The 19336-nt window shown below is 38.1% G+C and overlaps 1 protein-coding gene and 2 non-coding genes across 5 annotated transcripts in view; all 3 read right to left on the minus strand.

Moving 5' to 3' along the window:
• Positions 1-19336, minus strand: part of LOC128680882 (uncharacterized) — a 67860-nt gene that overhangs the window by 11917 nt on the left and 36607 nt on the right. For 2 of the 3 annotated variants that reach the window (XM_053764353.1, XM_053764354.1), the window contains exons 4-21: positions 14607-14677; positions 14030-14127; positions 13232-13365; positions 12161-12382; positions 11167-11310; positions 10581-10658; positions 10275-10468; positions 9731-9896; positions 9353-9385; positions 7972-8865; positions 6408-6531; positions 5520-5628; positions 4434-4638; positions 4028-4254; positions 3184-3375; positions 2597-2744; positions 1100-1316; positions 89-321 (exon numbers count right to left, since the gene is read on the minus strand). In XM_053764353.1, coding sequence (XP_053620328.1) covers positions 89-321; positions 1100-1316; positions 2597-2744; positions 3184-3375; positions 4028-4254; positions 4434-4638; positions 5520-5628; positions 6408-6531; positions 7972-8865; positions 9353-9385; positions 9731-9896; positions 10275-10468; positions 10581-10658; positions 11167-11310; positions 12161-12382; positions 13232-13365; positions 14030-14127; positions 14607-14677 — 3489 coding nt within the window. The remainder of the gene's footprint in view (positions 1-88; positions 322-1099; positions 1317-2596; positions 2745-3183; positions 3376-4027; positions 4255-4433; positions 4639-5519; positions 5629-6407; positions 6532-7971; positions 8866-9352; positions 9386-9730; positions 9897-10274; positions 10469-10580; positions 10659-11166; positions 11311-12160; positions 12383-13231; positions 13366-14029; positions 14128-14606; positions 14678-19336) is intronic. The other variant, XM_053764355.1, reaches the window with a different exon arrangement.
• On the minus strand, positions 15502-15574 carry TRNAR-UCG (transfer RNA arginine (anticodon UCG)). The gene has a single exon. It is a non-coding gene; the product is annotated as a tRNA-Arg (tRNA).
• Positions 18419-18500, minus strand: TRNAS-CGA (transfer RNA serine (anticodon CGA)). The gene has a single exon. It is a non-coding gene; the product is annotated as a tRNA-Ser (tRNA).

Below are 19336 nucleotides of genomic sequence, written 5' to 3' on the forward strand. Positions count from 1 at the left end.
CAAATACTTTTACCTTTAACTTAATGAAAGTAAAACTCAACTACATAATAAAACTATAATATACAAAATGCAACAATAAAATACTCACAGCTCTGCGGCTCAAACACCAAGAACTCCGGGTCTACATTGAGATTTCCCACTTTCCCCTGTGCCAGGGTATCCCTCACAACCCTCTGCCACTTCTCCATATCGCTATCTCCTTTCGTCTCATTAGTGTTAGATGAGACGGCAGCGTCGAGCGAGCGCGCACTCGAACCCTCGATCAGATTGGAGTCGATCGATTTTAGTGTTAGTTCCGCGATGATGGCGCTAGTTTCGTTTCTGAAAAGAAGTTGTTATATTAAATAAAGTTTTGTATCAAAAATTATATTTATGGAACATGGACAAGCGGAAGGTGTAGCTTTAACTTGTTAGGTTCAAACCCGCACTAACGTGCGGGTTTGAACTACCCTCTGTAATAATTTACAAAGGAGTTAGTGCGAGTTTGCAATTCATTTCTCACCATCGAATCGATGCGAAATGAGACGCAGTGAGCCAATCACATTGCGTCGTTGTGACGCAACAACAACCACACTGCAATATGATTGGTTCGCAAACCCGCACTTCGCCCAAGGGTGTTTCTCCGAGCGTTTCGACCGCTCCCACCACGCAGTCATTACCATCTGTTAATTTTCTTAAGGAAGGAATCATTTACCAAAATCAATAATTCATGAAATTGACATTATCATATTAACGATTTTAAAATGTCCGATCTTTACCTAATTGTTGTCTTTTGTTAAAATTTAAGAAATTGTAATGACCGCACAGACGCAGCGGTCGAAACGCTCGGAGAAACACCCCCAAAGATAATCATCGAGACAAGTGAAACTAAATGACAATTCACAAGCTTTTCTAGTATTATCTAAGTATTTTTCACTTAATTAGGAAACTAATTTAGGTGGAGTTTCAGATAGATAATGACAAGAGATAGAATTATAGTTGGCATAGAATGGATATTTAATCCAATTCCTAGGTCCACAAATCATTGCATTTATATAAACAATAACACAACAATGACTCGAGTACAAAAAGAGATAAAAAATATCACAAGGATACTCACTGCATAAATCCATTGACGACCAATCCGTGGTATCCCTTACTCCTCTTCAATTCCCTGGCCAAATTGTCCATAACCTGCTGGCTCAGCTCCTCATACTCCTTGCTGCCAGGGGACGGTGGTTTGAAGCTTTCAGCAAGACCGGTGATTCTGATCAGTATGGTATAGGCGGTCTCCCCTGGAAGTATCTTCTCGGTTGTCACCTCTTCTTCTGGAGGTTCTATGGAATAAAGATTCAGAAATAAAGATGGATATATATCCTTATCCTTACATATTATAAAACAAAACAAAGTCCACTGTCCCGTCTGTCTGTCTGTCCGCGATGTCTATAAGACCTATATTTGTTAAATGACGTCTTTGTAGAAACGGCTTCGGTGAAGTTTGTTGCGCCGCTTCTTCTTCACTTGCGCTTTGGAAGCCGGCAGTAGACTTAGTTTAAGTAATTTTTTTACGTCAATAAGTGATACATATGATCCTAAATTGAATAAAGAATTTTAAATTTTGAATAAACTCAAAAACTGTTGCATGGATTTTCACGTGGTTTTCACCAATAAATAGCGTGATTCCAGAGGAAGGTTCAGGTGTATAATTTATTATGTTCCCACACGTGCGAAGCCGGGACGGGCCGCTAGTATTATAATGTGATGATGTATGTAAGGCTCTCCGTTGACTTACGTGTTTGAAGAAAACTAAGAAAAGGAATGTGGTGAAATTCTTTGCGCCGGTTTTTCTTCACTTGCGCTTTGAAAGTCTGTAGTAGACTATAGTTTTAAGTATATTTTTTATGACAATAAGTTATGATCATTCGATGTTGAATACATAAATAAAATAAATATATTAGGACAAATGACACAGATTGAGCTAAATGGTAAATGAAATATTTCATTTAATAAGATATTTGATTTACCATTACTAGCTTAGCTAGCGTAGCCAAATGGGATAGAAGATTTCCATACGGGGGAGTTGTATTGTTCATATGAAGCAGCAAGACAAGCATCGTTAAATTAGGCACACGTTGAGGAACAAATGATATCAGTCCTCTCTCCTGTTTCTTCTCCTGTACTTCTAATACGCATTTATCTTTCTTGTACGAGCGAAGTGAAAGGTATGTAGTAATACTCGTAGCTAACTCTGTCTACGATTTGTCCTCACCTCGCCATATTTTGATGACGACCTCGGTGGCGCAGTGGTAAAGTGCTTGCCCCTGAACCGAGAGGTCCCGGGTTCGATCCCCGGTCGGGTCATGATGGAAAATGATCTTTTTCTGATCCCGGGTCTTGGATGTTTATCTATATATGTATTTGTTATAGAATATAGTATCGTTCAGTTAGTATCCCATAACACAAGTCCCGAACTTACTTTGGGGTTAGCTCAATCTGTGTGACTTGTCCTAATATATGTATATATTTATTTTAGCATATATATCACCGCAATTATTTGATACATAGAAGTATTTCATTACTTAAAGACACGAGCATAACTCTAAAAGTGATAACAGACCTGGGCCGCAAGGCTTGATGCAGACTTTCTCTTCAGTGACCACCGGCACTTGGAGATGTTTGCTGGTCCTCTTGTTAACGGGGTCGAAGTTACCGCCGTGTGTGATGAACATCATGTATAGACAGTCTGTGTCCGTGAATGATAGATCCTGGGAAAATTACAACATACCAACTTATACTCAAGCATTACACCAGCGCGATATTTGTCTCCTAATCGCACGGCCGCGCTCGGCATCATTGGTATTCAAATGTAAAAAATTAGGCCGTTACAGATATTTTTTCACGTGAAATTATATGGTGTTTCATAAAAAGCTACAAGCTACTGGCATTTCGGAACGAGCACTGGTGAGAATGAGAAGAAATACCGAGAGAAATTCATTTAAACAGCGTTGATCCCTATCACTTGCATTATAGTTTTTTTTCATTTTTATTTTCTATAGTATAACTATGTACTCAGTTGTAAGGTATACAAAATTCAAGTCATGAATGTGATCAAATGCTGTTTAAAAAATATGGATACAAAACACGATAAACCAAAATATATGAGAAATGAGCTGACTTTGTCGTTGATTGGACACAGATTCTCACCTTCTGATCTCCAGTGTTCCTCTTCCTAACAAAGCTGAGGGTAGTCACGCCATCGACAGTGCTGCCGCTCTCTTTGGTAATGTCTTGTCTCTGGTCAACTCTGGGGGCGGAGTACCCGCTGACCCAGGAGTCCATGATGAAAGGTCGGCCGGAGCGGGCGTCTACCCAGCCGATTATCGCGTCAGTTTGAGACTGTAGAAAGAATATCAAGTGAATTTATTTGTTCTCACAAGAGAGGGCTCTCGGCTCGCTAGCGCCACCATAATGTTTTTTCATTTTCTTTTAAATAATAACATTTATACCACAGGAGATTATGCTACACTGGATTTATTAGATAGTATTAGTTTCACCGTTTTCTTTCGAGCAAATTGTACCATCTGTGTGCAATTGAAAACTATAATCTATATTATTATTATAAAGAGATAAGCGTTTGCGAGTTTGTGACTTTGCATGTGTGAGGCGGGTAATCTCTGAAACTACCGAGCCGATTTCAAAAATTATTTCACCATTAGTAAGGTACATTATCCAAGATTGGTATAGGCTAATTTTATTTCAAAATTCCCACGGGAGCGAAGCCCCGGGCAACGGCCACATCTAGGTACCTACTCCAATAAAATCAGTTTTTAATGCAGCATATTCGCTTGAAGTATTCTTAGTTTTCACTGTTTATCAAAAAGTAATTGATAAAAACGTGATGGTGGTCGTTGGCCCAGTCTCAGTTTAAAAGTGCTATATATTTTTGGATGACATTTATTGAGTTTATCACGTTCAACATACAGATGCGACTGGGGGATTTCTTTTTATAACATTTAAGGAAGAACCTATTGATTTTGATAGCACTCACCATTTTCTTATCCTTGCTAAACCCAATCCCGGTCCAGTACTTGCTCTGTTTGGTCTTGATCGTAAATCTGACGGAATCTTTCCCCCTCTTCTGTCCCAGGTACTCCCACGAGGCGTAGTACTCACAGCTATTGTTACCCACGTTGCAATCTGAGGGGTACTTCCAGTGACCACCGCATTTGTCTTCCAGAGGCAAGATGCCGCCCGAAGCAGAGGATTTTTCTTCTTCTGTAAGCAGATTTTAGTGTTTATATTGCTGATCAGACTTTCGGGATAAAAGGTCAGCCTATGTGTTCATCCAAAGCATCAGCTACCTCAATGCCAAATTTCATAACAATTGGTTGTTACTTGCTACAAAATGCTCGCAAACTTTCGGCTTTATAATTATTAATGGGATTATTACTTACCAAAGAAGTTAATCCTGGTGACGCCTCTCTGCCCCCCATGTCCGTGGTATTTCAGCTCGTCTTGTCTATAAAAGTCGGCTACAGCAGCTGATCCCTTCTCGAGTCCGGAAGGCGGGTTGTGAACGTATTTCCCTGGCTCCTGCCCGCGCGCCCATATTACGTGCATGAGGTCGTCTACGAGCGAGTGGTCTGTTGGTTCTTTGGCCTGGGGAAGAGAAAAGTCGGATACTGCGTGAGTGTAGTGTGTGAACAAAAGTTCCAGACGTGGTCTCCAGAGTCGCGACAATACAATGGAATTTCACGTGGCATCTAGCTAGAAGGAACGATGGAAGGTGGAGTAAAGCTGTAACTAAGTGGTACCACAGAAACGGAAAACGGAGCGTAGAACGTCCAGCAGCTAGATGGGTCGACGATGTAAAGGAAATTGCTGGCAACAACTGGATAAGGATGGCCCAGGCGTAGACGGAAGGAGGCCTATACCCAGCAGTGGTCACAGATGGCTGCTATAATGATGATTAGTGTGCACTGACCCTAATGTGACTTGATTGAAACAAGTGCCGGTAGTGTGATTGCGCGAGAAACTTCATCCAGCACCGCCACTTCACACCGCAAATACCTCGACTGCAACGTCAAATAAAAAATGTTCGCTAAACCCCGTTGATATACATATGTATTAAAGATTATGAAACTTGCTGAAATGAAATTTATAATATATATTTATTATTTAATAATAATAAATATAATTTAATAATAATAAATATAATGGGACAAATCACATAATTTGAGATAGCCCCAAAGTAAGTTCGAGACTTGTGTTATGGATACTAACTCAACGATATATTTTTATAACGAATACATATTATATAGATAAACATTCAAGACCCGGGCCAATCAGAAAAAGATCATTTTCCATCATGACCCGATCGGGGATTGAACCCGGGACCTCTCGGTTCAGTGGCAAGAACTTTACCACTGTGCCACCGAGGTCGTCAAATTATTTGAATTTTTTTGACAATTTATTTGAAGAAACATTAGAATCGAGACCGGTTATCACAGTCAGCCGTTCGCAAGTTCTTAGGTTCTTACCTTAATCTTCTTCCTAAACATTATGGTGGTGACGCCATTTTCTTCATAACCTGAAGCAGCCGTGATGTCGTCGTGGCCGCCCCAGAAGGTGTCCACTCGGGGGGTAGACCTATGGACAACGAGAAGAAAAAGAACTAAATACATAAATGCCTCATTTTCATTTTTTCCGTTTCTAAGATAAAAAGCTCTAAATAAAAATTGAAAAATTAAATTAAATTTCCCGCGCACTTTTCTCACACAATTCAATAAATTGTCACATGAACGTTTAATTTATTTATTTTTTTCTATTTATTCCTTCTTACTTTTTTTATTTGTGTGAATCTTTCAATACTTGTGAATACAAATTTTACACTAATAACACACACGTACACAGCGACAATATAAAAAAAAAAAAAATTATTTTGTTAAGGTTCCGCAAACCCGTACACTACCACTTCAATCGCGATGGTGGCCATTACGATTTTATCAATGTCTTTTATTTATTAGCCAAAATTAAAAAAAATGGTGCTATAAATCATGCTACACAAGATAAGGATTTTATTTGCAAGTATAATAGTTTCCTACTTCACATAGATTAAAGTTTATAAAAAGATAATGAGAGCTCTAGTACAGGTTTGCTTCCATTATTATATACATATCCGTCAAAGTTGATGTCAATGATGTCAGGTAGTGATCTGCGGCCCGAAGTTCCCGTGGGAATTTCGGGATAAAAAGTACGCTACGTGTTATTCCAGGTTATATTACCCGTGTACCAAAGTTCATAACAATCTATCCAGTACATTTTGCGTCAAATAGTAACAAAACCTATATATACACATACATTCTCACAAACGCATTTATACCAGCTCAATTTGCAACTGTGTAAATAAGATCGATAATCACAATTACCTGTCCCTGGTATAGTAGTCCAGGACCCTATGATAGTTCCCTCTGGCGGTTCCGATCACGATATCGGTACAATCCATAGGGTTGAAGTCGAATTTGGGGACGTATTCGTGCGCTGGGAAATATCCTGGAAAACATTTAATGTTAGAACATGGAAAAGCTAATAAAAAAACATTATTATTGCTGCCTTGATCTTAACATTTGTGACATTTGTGATTAATTTGTGACATAATCAAGGTCGGTTTTCTCGCTATTGGACATATACATATTATACCAGCTTCACACTGTCGCCAAACCATGGATGTAGCAAGTACTTCGTACGAAGTATAACAGCAGGCTAACCATCAACTTTTACAGAACGATTCCAAATCAACTCAGTTCAATTTAAGCACCTAAAAATTAAATCCATGGTACGAATTTGCGTTGCAGTTCAGTTTAGGTCGTAAAGTGGATCGCGTTAAGAGATGATAGTAAGCCCCCAGTACCTACTAATTCCATGCGCCGAACTGAGACACATGCCTACGTGAACGTCAGTTCAGTATAACTTTTTTAGGCAAGTTGGCACATGAATTTAGTAGTTGTACGAAGTACTTGCGAAATCCATGAGTTGGCATAACATTTCACGGGTAAATACGATAGGTACGTCGTAAGCGACTGCTTTCTATAAGGTACTTTTCCACCAGGAACGTCAGCGTTCTGCCTACATATAAAAATTGAATATGATATCATTAAAAATATGTCAAACGTATAAAACTTCATTTTACATACGAAAAAAATATTAATGTATGCACAGTAAGAACCACACCTGGAAGAAATTAGAAGGATCAAGTGTGAAAAAAAAAACAGAAAACAAAAAGACAGTTGGATTAAAGGAAACAATTAAAAGAAAGAGAAGAAAATCAAGGGCATCAAAAGGGAAAGGAGAAGTTAGGAAAAAGGAAGAAATGAAAAGGAATTTTAAAGTGCAAGTTGCATTAGAAGCAGGCAATTAAATAAATACAAAAAGCATAAAATGTTACTCAAAAATGTATATGCATGCAAGATACCAAATATTTATTCAATTAAATTATTGAACAAATTACAAAATGGAATGATCAAAGCTGTATTAAAAATTATATATAATTAACCATAAAACGTCATTATTACTTTAAAAATCGAAAAAATACATATCAATAATGAAAAAATAACTAAAGGTTACCAAGAATGCATTATCACTTTTAGCATGAATCACTCCACATAACAAATTATACATAAGAAGTACGATAAACCAAACCACTAAATAAAAAATAATGCATTTGAATTAATATATTAATATATGTATATGTGAAATATATCTAGGTACTTGCTCTAATACCACAACCAAACTAGTAAAAGTGCCAATATTGCTTTACAAAAATTAATATTCTCACTGGAATAACAAAATCTCGTATTGTATTCATTCGCTTTAGATATACATGATATAACATAGAATTTCGAAGTTAAGATAGTGTTTAGTCTATATAGTTAATTATTCCAATGGAAATATTTAAAACATTAAATGTATACAGTGCGAAGCATAGTGCGTTACCTGCATCTTCAGTAAGTCCCTTCACTAGCAAATTCTCGTGTTCCGTTTCAGCAACGGGTTTTGGGGAAGGTTCGGATGTGGGTTCTGGTTCTGTTTTAGGCTCGGGACTTGGTTCTGGTACAGATTTAGGTTCGGGAGATGGTTCTGGTTCGGAATTAGATTTAGGAGATGGTTCTGGCAATGATTTAGGTTCGGGCCTGGGATCTGGCTCTGACTTAGGTTCAGGATTTGGTTCTGGTTCCGATTTAGGCTCTGGACTCGGTTCCGGTTCCGACTTAGGTTCAGGATTTGGTTCTGGTTCCGATTTAGGCTCTGGACTCGGTTCCGGTTCCGACTCAGGTTCTGGAGATGGTTCTGGTTCTGATTTAGGCTCGGGAGATGGTTTTGGTTCTGATTTAGGCTCGGGAGATGGTTCTGGTTCTGATTTAGGCTCGGGAGATGGTTCTGGTTCTGATTTAGGCTCGGGAGATGGTTCTGGTTCTGATTTAGGCTCGGGAGATGGTACTGGTGCCGATTTGGGTTCAGGACTTTGTTCTAGCTCAGATTTAGGGTCCGCGGTGGGTTCGGGTTCAGATTTTGGTTCTGGCTCAGGCTCAGGCTCAGAAGTAGGTTCTGGTTTTGGTTCTGGGCTTGGTTCTGGCTCCGACTTTGGTTCTGGTACAATAGAAACTGGAGTAGTTTCTGGCAGTGTCTTAGTTGTCGTGGAATTAAAACGTAACTGTTTAAACTTTGGTGTAAACTTTGGTTTGGGGGAGAATTTTGGTCTAGGTTTAAGCGTGGTTGACGAAATTGGTCTAGGCTTTGGTTCTAAGGTAGTTTCAATGCTAGGTTCGAGGGGAGGAGTGGAGCTAACGTTATGTTCATGGACAACGACTGTGGTTGAGGTTTCCACATCTGGAAAAATAATGCAGTCATGCAGAAATATATACATTCAACCCTAGTCGAGGAGTTAGTTATCATCTTGTTCTTTTTATTTAGCTAAATCTTAATTCATTTTGTGTTTAAAAAATATATTTATACATTCTTTACATTCGGGCAAAAAATATATATTATTTATTTACATCTACATTACTACTATTGTAAGGTGCTGTAGAATTGTCAGATGTAGTTTCAATTTTACATATCTAAGTGCTAAGTTGTATAGTATAGTTTTACAATAATATAATTTTAACAAGATACAAAATAAGATATAATATTTTATACAATTTGTTCATAAACTTTTAATAACATAACTCCTCAATAAGGGTAAAGGTGTATATTACAACAAAAATTTCATTAGCTTTTTACTGTTTTTCGTGTTGTGTGCTGTTTGCGTGTGCTTGTGGTTGTGGGTTTAGAATGTTGTTTGTTAAAAGCGTGTTGCTATATTTGTTATACTCACTCTCAGTTTCGTCGGTAGCTCGTTTTCTTCGGCCTATAAAATAAAATGATTTCGGTCAACCTCTAAATATACCTACGGTATTTGGTATTATTTAATTTCTGGTATTAATATTCAGTAGCAAATACATACACATCATTTTTCATAAAATATGCTATTTAATGGTAGATATGGACCTATAAATATCAGTTTTTAACTGCGCTAATATTGCCTGAAATAAAAGTACAGAGCGCCAATATCTGTCCTCATAGATGGGTTTACGCACAGTATTTGCCCATTTTCTGCGCAAACAGCCACAAACCCATCTTCTTGGTCAAGTAAGCGTATTGGATAGTTCTATGTCATGTGGCTACGTTACTCCGTCCAATGTTTGTAACTCACCTTTAGAACTGGACACCTTGTAAGAAATGCTGGTTTTGACCGTCACATCGTCTCCAAGGTTCTTGAAGTCGATCCCATCAAGAGAATGCATGGCCACTCGCTTGTTCCTGCTGTCACTTTCTTGTGTCGGCTCAGGTTTCGGTTCCGCCGTCGGTTCTGGCTCAGCCTGTCAAAAGCGTATAATTATTCAATCATGAAAATTTTAAATTTGTTCTTAAAGTTCGTCTTTGCGCTTGGAAGTGGTGATCGTTAAATTAAAATTTATGCTCTAGGTTGTAAAGTAAAATATTTGTCTTACCCAGCAGCAATCCGAATAAAATCGAATCTAAAGAATTATTTCCTGTTTTTGCTAGTTATACTTGCGTAAAAGCAGTTTTTGGACACCATATTTTTTATACTGTAGCAATAGATTAGATAGCTATTTAGATAACCAATAAGGAAAAAAAGTGTACAGTTTAATGGGCTTTATAACTTGTGAACATACTTATTATTTTTTATTTTTTAGTAAGTTTAGTTATATTTTATAAGTATCATATTTACTAACCTTAGGCTCTGCCGTAGGTTCGGGTTCGGAACTCGGTTCTGGTTCCGCTGTTGGTTCTGGCTCAGCTTTAGGCTCAGCTGTCGGTTCTGGTTCCGCATTCGGTTCCGGTTCCGGTTCTGGTTTCGGTTCCGGTTCTGGTACCGGTTCCGCTTTCGGTTCTGGTTCTGGCAAAGGTTCTGGTTTCGTTGTACTCGCTGTAAACGTATACAATGTCACAAAATAAAAAATAAACGTTAATTTAGTATTTTCCTATCAAATCTTCCAAGTCGCGTCGCCTCAATTTCCAGAAAAAAAAAAGAAACTCACGTTTGTGTTCCGTTGAAGGTCCCAAAACAGGGAAATTCTTGCATTCCTTTGTGAGCCCGCTGGGTCTCCAGCCCACGGCTGAAAAATATATTTTTTATACTACCAAGTAGACAAACCGGCATACGGCCCACCTTATGGTGCGTGGTCACTGTAGCCTATCACGGATACAAAGATATAAAAACTCATTATAGTATTAGCCCTTTTATTTTAATTGCTGAGCATAGGGTTTTACATTAATCTTCTCTTATTCTTTTCTTTATACTAACACGGTGTCATATTTTATTTAAATCTCCTAAAGGCAGACATGACCTTTACGACAACTTATCGCATCTAGAGACAAGTAATCGCATACACACTAGTGTGAACTTAAACTGTAAACGAAGGTGCTAGTTTCCTCACGATGTTTTCCCTTCCCTATCCTGTGCTAATCTAAACCCAAAAATAGGACATTTGAGAAAATAATCAACACTCCACACAAAATATTTATCATCTATTAAACCTTGACAGAAAACCTCCAAAAGTTATGGAACTTCTGGAGAAATTATTAAAGCCAATTTACATTTTTTTTAATATGGTAATTACTTACCAGCATAAGTGGTTCCATTGACGACCATAACTACTTCGACTTCAGCTTCTTCCTTAAGTATACGCCAGTACAGTCTGAACTGTTTGGACAGCTCCTTCTTGCTGTACAGACCTAGGTTTATGGTCTTGTCCTTCCAGGGGGCCTCTGGGAACAAAGGAATATTACTTGTGAGTTTCTAAGATCACAAGTGCCCAACTGGTTGGTCGAGTTAGCGCCAACGATCCACGTATAACGTAGATGTATGATTTTTTTTAAAGAGGTAAACGTTTGCGAGTTTTTATGTTTGAGGCGGGTAATCTCCAAAAGTACCGAACCGATTTCAAAAATTCCAACCATTAAAAATAGCTATAGGCTAGATATAGAAATAGATATATTATCTCTAAATTCCCACGAGCAACATCTAGTGTATTAAATAACTAGCTTTTGCCCTCTGCCTAGCCCGCGTTAACGGGCCTACGGGAACAGTTATTTTTGCGGGATGAAAAGTAGCCTATGTCCCGTGTCCATACTTCAAACTAGGTACATGTATGCAAAATTTCAAGAAGATTGTTTGAACGTGAAGAGGTAACAAACAAGTTTCACTTTCGCATTTATAACATTGGTTGGGATTAGGATTGTGGTTGTCCAAATCAACAGCCCACATGGTAAGCCCTTCTGGCATAATAGGGACCAACACTGTTTGAATGAGTTTCTTTCGGCATTTCTTCTCAGCAGTGGTCGTTCCGAAATGCTAGTAGTTTGTAGCTTTGGTAAACATCATTTAATTTAGATTATGACGTGAAAAAGTGCCTGTGAAGGCCTAATATCTGAGTAAATGATTTGATTTTGATTTCGATTTTTGACAGGGATCTTAAAGGACGCCCGGCACTCCTTCATTGCCGTTGTTTTGTATTCGAACCATGGCAATAAAGACCTAAGACTTCACACCCCCGAACACAATAACAAACATACGATAAGAGACCATATATAGACGTAGGACTAATTGAAAACTCACTTTTATTACATCCTTTCCCATAAAACCCATGGGGACAATAACACATCTTGCTTGGAGACTCAGTTGCGTTGACATCAACACACTTTCCCCTCAAACCACAGTCAGTGTCTTCGATACACTCGTCTGAGAATTGACAGCGGGGTCCGGAGTACATCTTGTTGCATTTACAGCGGCCCAGAATGTGGAAGCCATGACCGGAGCACGTCTCGTGGTAGTCTTTGCCTGGGAAATATAACAAAATGGCGGTTAGACTTCTTATATGTTTCTAATGTCCTGGCACGTAACTTCTCACTTCAAGTATGCTTAAATTTTTCTATGAATGACAGGGTTACTATGGAATTTTAATTGGTGAATAATTGATTGAAAAGGACGATGGCTATCAAGCTGTTTTTGACCATGGTCAACATTGATCTCTTTATAATCCTGCATAAATAATGATCACTGTATAATTTCCCCATACTTTGTCTTAGTAAATTGTATTGTGAAAGTAATGCATGCATAGGTAATTGTCTTGTGAACCTTGAATATGTTAGGTTTAATTCTACCTTGACAGACAGACAAACATTTGTATGTAAATAGGTTGGCGGAAGCTCCTTTCAAACATAAATTAACTTATAACCAACTAAGTATCAACCTGGCCCGGGTACGTTTATGAATGTATAAAGTATCGGGAATAAATTTGTCTAAATAACAGTGAAAACTACCTCAACATCCGTAATCACGTCACGGAAACAATGCTTTTCTCCTATTATTTGCTAGCATTTGCCCGCGGCTCCGCCCGTGTGAATTTCCCACGGCAACATTTATTTTCCCGGGATGAATCATCACAATTCAAACTACATGTGTGCAAAATATCAAGAGGTAACAAACAAATTAAATTACTTTCGCATTTATAACATTAGTTAGGACTAGCTGTTTCCCGCGGCTTTGTCCGCAGAAATGACAGACTCGGGAACAGTTTTTTCTTCGTATGAAACTGGCATATGATTAGAATAGATCTCTAACTAGCACATTCCGGACTTTTTTTTTATATGTCTCAGTTGATACAAATAAACTTTTTAAATTACTTACGCGGTAGAATGTCTATATCTGCGCAGGACCAGAACCTGTAGCCCGCCCCCCACTCCCCCGCCTCCCTCTGCAGTTGCAGGGTGCAGTTCTCGCAGGTGAAGTCTGATGGCAGCCGGACTTCGTACTTCTGGGCACTGGAAACGAGAAGGTCATCATCATCGTAAAAAATTAAGTGTTAGATTTTATTATTTATATTAGTTTCCGCGTGTATTTCCTACGGGAGCAATTGTTTTTCTGAGATGAAAGTTAAGTCTCCGTACTGCAAACTGGGTACATGTATACATTTGACAAAAAAATATTTTTTTTTTACTTTGACAAAAAGATGACTCATGTCCATGCATCAAACCGTTGAGGAATTCCCTAGTGGGGAGCCGATGCTGTGTGCACCTTAATGTCATGCTTATCAAAATAAAGCATTGTCATCCAAACGTGTACACAAAATATCAGCTCAATCGATTGATGATATCAGTTTCAGTATAAAGTTGCAACATTACATAGATTTCCTTGCACTTGCGAGTAAATAAATTACAAGTGAAATAAAATCTTGTAAAAAGAGACAGAACGATCGAAATTCAATTGCGATCCAGCTGAATATTTTACATAGGGGTTACATTTCACTTCTCACTATCGAATAGATTCGAAGCGAGACGCAGCGTACCCATCATTGCGTTGTGGTTGACGTTACATCACGATGGCTCACTGTGATTGGTTCGCTGCGTCTCACTTCGAATCGATTCGATGGTGAGAAGTGTAATGCAATCCCGCTCTAAACCCTGTGACTACAAAAATTGTTCTTACGTGACATCGTCCCTGACGAACTCTGATCCTCCAGCCCTCGGCGTGAGGTCCAGAACTGGACGCTCCAACTCATCAAGTATCCTCAGACTGAAGCCACCCTGAAAATACAAGACTGGTTTGATCTAACCCAGCTAAACATTGACAACTTTATTAATTAGACAAATTAAACACCCCCGACTTTCGTTTCGCTACAACTTTTCAACGGCTGAACCGATTTTGATCGAACTTATCTAAGAACCACCGCATAAAAATTTGCTATCAAATAAAAAATACCGTATCCAAATCGGTTCACCCATGCTAAGGTGCCACGTACACAGACAGACAGACACACTTAACGGTCAAACTTATAACATCCCTCTTTTTACGTCGAGGATTGTTGTGAAGAAATAAAGAGAGCTTATAATTTTGCGCAGTCACGTCTGGTACTCTTCTATTATCAAATTTACGTTAAAAAAACAACTCCAGAGTGATGTTCGATCGAATAGGTTCCCGCTAGGAATCCCTCCTGGAGTAAGTATTTGTCTATATGTGTAGGTACTTTATTCTTGTAGGTACTATATTTCGAGTTTTTTCTTACCCGATGCGCGTACGCTAAATGCCAATGCACTGTGAATGCCGAGCCCGCCAAAAACGTCGTTTTCAACGTTCCTGAAACAAGAAAAATAAATTTTAATGCCAGATATACTATATTATATATTATACATACACTATTGCCACAGAATTCGCCTAATAGTGGCGAATCCCGCATATCTACATTGCAGGTATTTCCTATTGACACAAAGTTCACATTCGAAGTTCGCCGACACGCACATGTCTGAGTTCGCCGACAGTATGTACACAAGAGTAGGGGAGTATGTAGAGTAGTAAAATCTGTGCATAACATAATACGTAAACTAAAATATTAATTACGCCATCTGGCGTGGAGTAGCTGAACTTTGACCTGCCGCATCCAGTTGACGTTAGTTACGTAATGCCACGAGAGATGTCACAACTAGGTGCAACTTCATTGAATACGTGAGAACCTTTTTCGGCATTTCTTTAACCGCAAACAAATACTTTTTTACATAATAAAGCACAATTCTCATGCATAATTACCTATTTCCCTCGTTTTCGAAACCGTATTAGATAACTTTTTACTTTGTAGTATGTTGGAATGTATCGTACCTACTTTCAGATTTATTTTTAGCTCGTATGTGCGATTTTATATGATGCATTTTTCGGTATTTTTATTGATTTTTTGACATTTAACATTTGCGTTACGACAATTTGTAATGTGTATACAATTTTTAGAAGGTTATTTAAAGGAGGGAAAGTTGTTCTTACGAATTATTTAAATTAAAAATATTTTAGCCTGTTCTTTATAAAAAAAAAAACAATATATTCTCATCTATTACCAATACCAATTGTAACAATTTCATTTTCCGAATTAAAAACGGGACGGGAATAAAAACATCAAAAAAGTACTTTTTACACGACCGTGACAGGACTCGAACCTGCAATCTTCGGATCCGAAGTCCGACGCCTTATCCATTAGGCCACACGGTCTGATGACGTGTTTGCTGATAATACTTATGAGTTGCTGCAGAGGTTTTGTACTATACTACTCGTATATGGAATACGAACGCGTACTATGAAAGAATATTTTGTACCCCAAAGCACGCAGCTATGTAATGTCGGCTACGCACTATCGCCAAACTCAGACAAATGAACGATTCATGAACATTGCGTATTTTCTATAACAGCTTTTATTTACCGTAATGAAAAACCAGCAATGTACGAAACCGCCAAAATTGGCGGTCTTTATAGCGCGTCTTAATATGTGTAGTATTCTTAGTATTCAGCATAAGTATTCTATAATAATTGTAAAATAATGAAAGTGTGTTTGTTTGTTACTTCTTCACATTTTAACTGCTCAACCAATATTTCATATATTTCATGAAATTTCTCAAGGATGTTTTTCCTAGCTATCTATCTATGACAGTGTAGGTACTATCAACGTTATTCACATAGTACCTACCTACTTAGGTACATGGTGAAGGTGTGTCTATATTGAAATGTAGGTAGGTATTCTAGTTTTATTTATTTATTAAGTACATTTAAATCAATGGATCATTGCACGCTGTTTATTTAAAACTTCCTGTGTAATATATTTTGTTAAATAAACATGTGCACAGTTATAAGAATATTACATAATGATCTTATATATATGGCTCCTATGTCTCGGATGGAATCTTGCAACTCTAGTTTGAAGCAGATATCTCAAGTTGAAACGGAATAAACTGAAATTTTGTACACACATTCAGTTTGGATGACAATGCATTATTATGATACAGCATGACCGGCATGCATGATGGTGCAACAGGGAACGGCTGCAGACGTGGGAACTCCTCAACGGTTTACTGCACGATGCACTGCAAACATGACTTGTTTGTCAGTTGTCACACATTGAATGCAATAAGATCTCTCTGACAAGACAACAATAAACGCTGAAATGTCAAAAATTATATTTTTGTAAAAAAGTTATTTTAACTACCTAGATATTAATTTTATTTAAACACGGAACCAAAATCATAGTGTCCAACCAAAATCGTGTGTTCTTCTCCTAAATCCAGAATTGATTATACTCTCTGTAATCAAACATACAGACCTATCTACCAACCTACCAACAAACAAATTTTGAAAGGCACCCCTACTAACTACACCCCTTTGATCTCTTGGGGTATTCTAACAGAGCTCTTTCTGCAAGTTAAAAAGTTAAACAAAAAAAAAAAACAAGATAAGAGCTAACCTGCATTACCTGGATATTGCTTGCCAGTAAGATTTTAAATATGGAGTTCGAGCTCACAGTCTATTGGGCCATCATCAGGCCAATAGTGACCTAGGCCTGCAAGACGAGACCTGTCATCCAATCGCGAACCTCGATTATTCCAGTAATTTTTTAACCGTTTCGGTATCGAATAAAAGATTTTTGGAGTAAAATCGATCCCTAGATCACGTTGTCGTCGTCAAAACAAAACTTGTAACGGAAACGGACGAGCTTCAATTGCGATCCAGCGCAAGCGCAGACAAGCGCGATTGGGTAGCTGAAACTGTTCGAACGAACAGTCCAGTAAGCTGTCTCACAGTCTGTCTGTTTGTACTATTATTTACAAATACACAATAAACAGACAGAATCCTATATTTATGGACATGTCCGGCAAGATGATGTCATGACGGCACATTCCACAGCAAAGCAGCCAATTCTTCATATACGTCAATTAACAAATATCGGTCTTATAAGTATCAGAATGAACCACAAACTTGTGGAAACTGACCCAGATAGGTACTATTGTCAGGTTTTGCAAGTCACAGAGACTGCAATAGACCGGACACTTGGAAAGAATGAAGGGATCCCTTTTTTTAGCATATTTTTTTAAATTTAATTTAGCATAACGAGTTAGGCATATATTTTTTTGACATAATAATATTGTGACATATATTTGTTTTTGGCACACCTTTTCAATAAGCATAATTATAGTTTAGGCTAATGTATTTTACCATAATTTTTATTTATTATCTATAGTGTAGCAGTAGGTTAGGGTGCGGCGGAGTGGCCGTCGGGCCACCCATAAGCCGCCAATATGCTTTAGAAAATTATGCTTAAAAATTTATATGGAAGGTATTCGTAACAAAATTGTGCCTGAAACATTATGCCAAATTAATATTGTGCTTAACTATTATTATAATAAGTAAAAGTATGCCATGTTAAATTATGATAAAATTGTATGCATAAAAATAGGGAACCAAGAATTGATGCCAGCAGAACTGTCAAAATTATCAATAATTGGACCACTCGATATCTGGCTATGCGGCTCCCGCCTGCTCCTGGCAGAAGGGGCAAATCCAAAAATGCTGGTTGGATGTCGTCAAGGATGATATGCGTGCCAATGGTCTGACAACTAAGGATGCCGACGACCATGCGAAGTGGAGACGGAAAAGTAGGAAAGCGGTCCTGGACTCCGACGCTCAACGGTTGAAGAAGCAATCGGGAAATCGCTCGGATAAGAGAGAGAGATATATAGAAAGATTGTCTTCAATAGATGTTCTTCAACTGAAGAAGCTAGACAAGAAAACAACTTGCCAAAATAAAAGAATATTGTGGAGAAGACCAAAACTCAAAAAGGGCCACAAGAAGTAAGTCCTGGATGATCTTGTCTTCGCAATAGAAGATTAACAAACACAATAAAAATATTGTGTGCGAACACAATAAAAATATTGTGTTCGCGAGGTCTAAGTTCGCGGCGAACAACTAGTTATGGCTAATAATAAAAAAAATATGATTTAAAAAGTATAAGTCAAAGGAATACCCTTCTTTATGCTGAAGGGATAGATTTTCGAGGCCAAAAACTCCGCAGCCGGTAGGATTCGAACCTACGCTCCCAGAGGGAATCTGATTTCGAGTCAGACGCCTTAACCACTCGGCCACGACTGCTTGGAGCGGAGGGTCGAAATTTCGCAAGGATTTATTTATGACTATTTAAGGGGAATACTTTTCAAATTATTCCAATTGACTTACGGTACGGTTACGGTTTTTGGTATTTATTGATTGACAAAATGTTATTATAATATAAAATCTGTTACAACTACTTAAAGCAAAACGTGATTGGGCTGCAATAAATGACCGTTGTGTAGTGGCTATGGCACATGGCACATGGCTATTTTAACTAACTAGCTATAAACTTAACAGGTTTTGAAATGACTGTGCCACATACACCTATTTCCATATCATATCATGTGGAAATGTCTTTAAGGTAGTGCGCTCTGTCAAAGATATCGACAAATCAAATATTTTACATTCATCAAGGTCATGTCAAGGTTGCTGTTTTAAATTACCTATGCTCACACACACACTCGTGATCAAAACACATTTTAGTCATATCGCTCTCTTTCATCTGAGCGTTTTCCCGGTTGCTTCCGTCTTACTTGCCATTGTGCGTCGGAGCTCAGGATCCACTATTTTGAATTGTTCTTACGAGCGATTTGAACAACGAGGCCGCGTTGTCATTACATTTTTCAAATTTTTATGAAGACAAAATCAAATTTATTACCAGACTCCATAAAATAATTACCTTTAATCAAGTATTGTTCATATTTGATTTTTAAAACGATCCTTTCCACAAGAAAATTGACGGATTGCAATGACAGCGCGAACGACCCTTTTTCATCTCCACCGTGGAATTAGTAAGTACTCCGGTTGTACGGAGTACCTACTAATTTCATGGTCTCCACTTCACACGGTCGTTGGCATCTCTAGTTGTCAGTCCTAAT

Source organism: Plodia interpunctella, chromosome 25 (assembly GCF_027563975.2).
Source record: "Plodia interpunctella isolate USDA-ARS_2022_Savannah chromosome 25, ilPloInte3.2, whole genome shotgun sequence".
In the NCBI taxonomy this organism is placed as follows: domain Eukaryota; kingdom Metazoa; phylum Arthropoda; class Insecta; order Lepidoptera; family Pyralidae; genus Plodia; species Plodia interpunctella.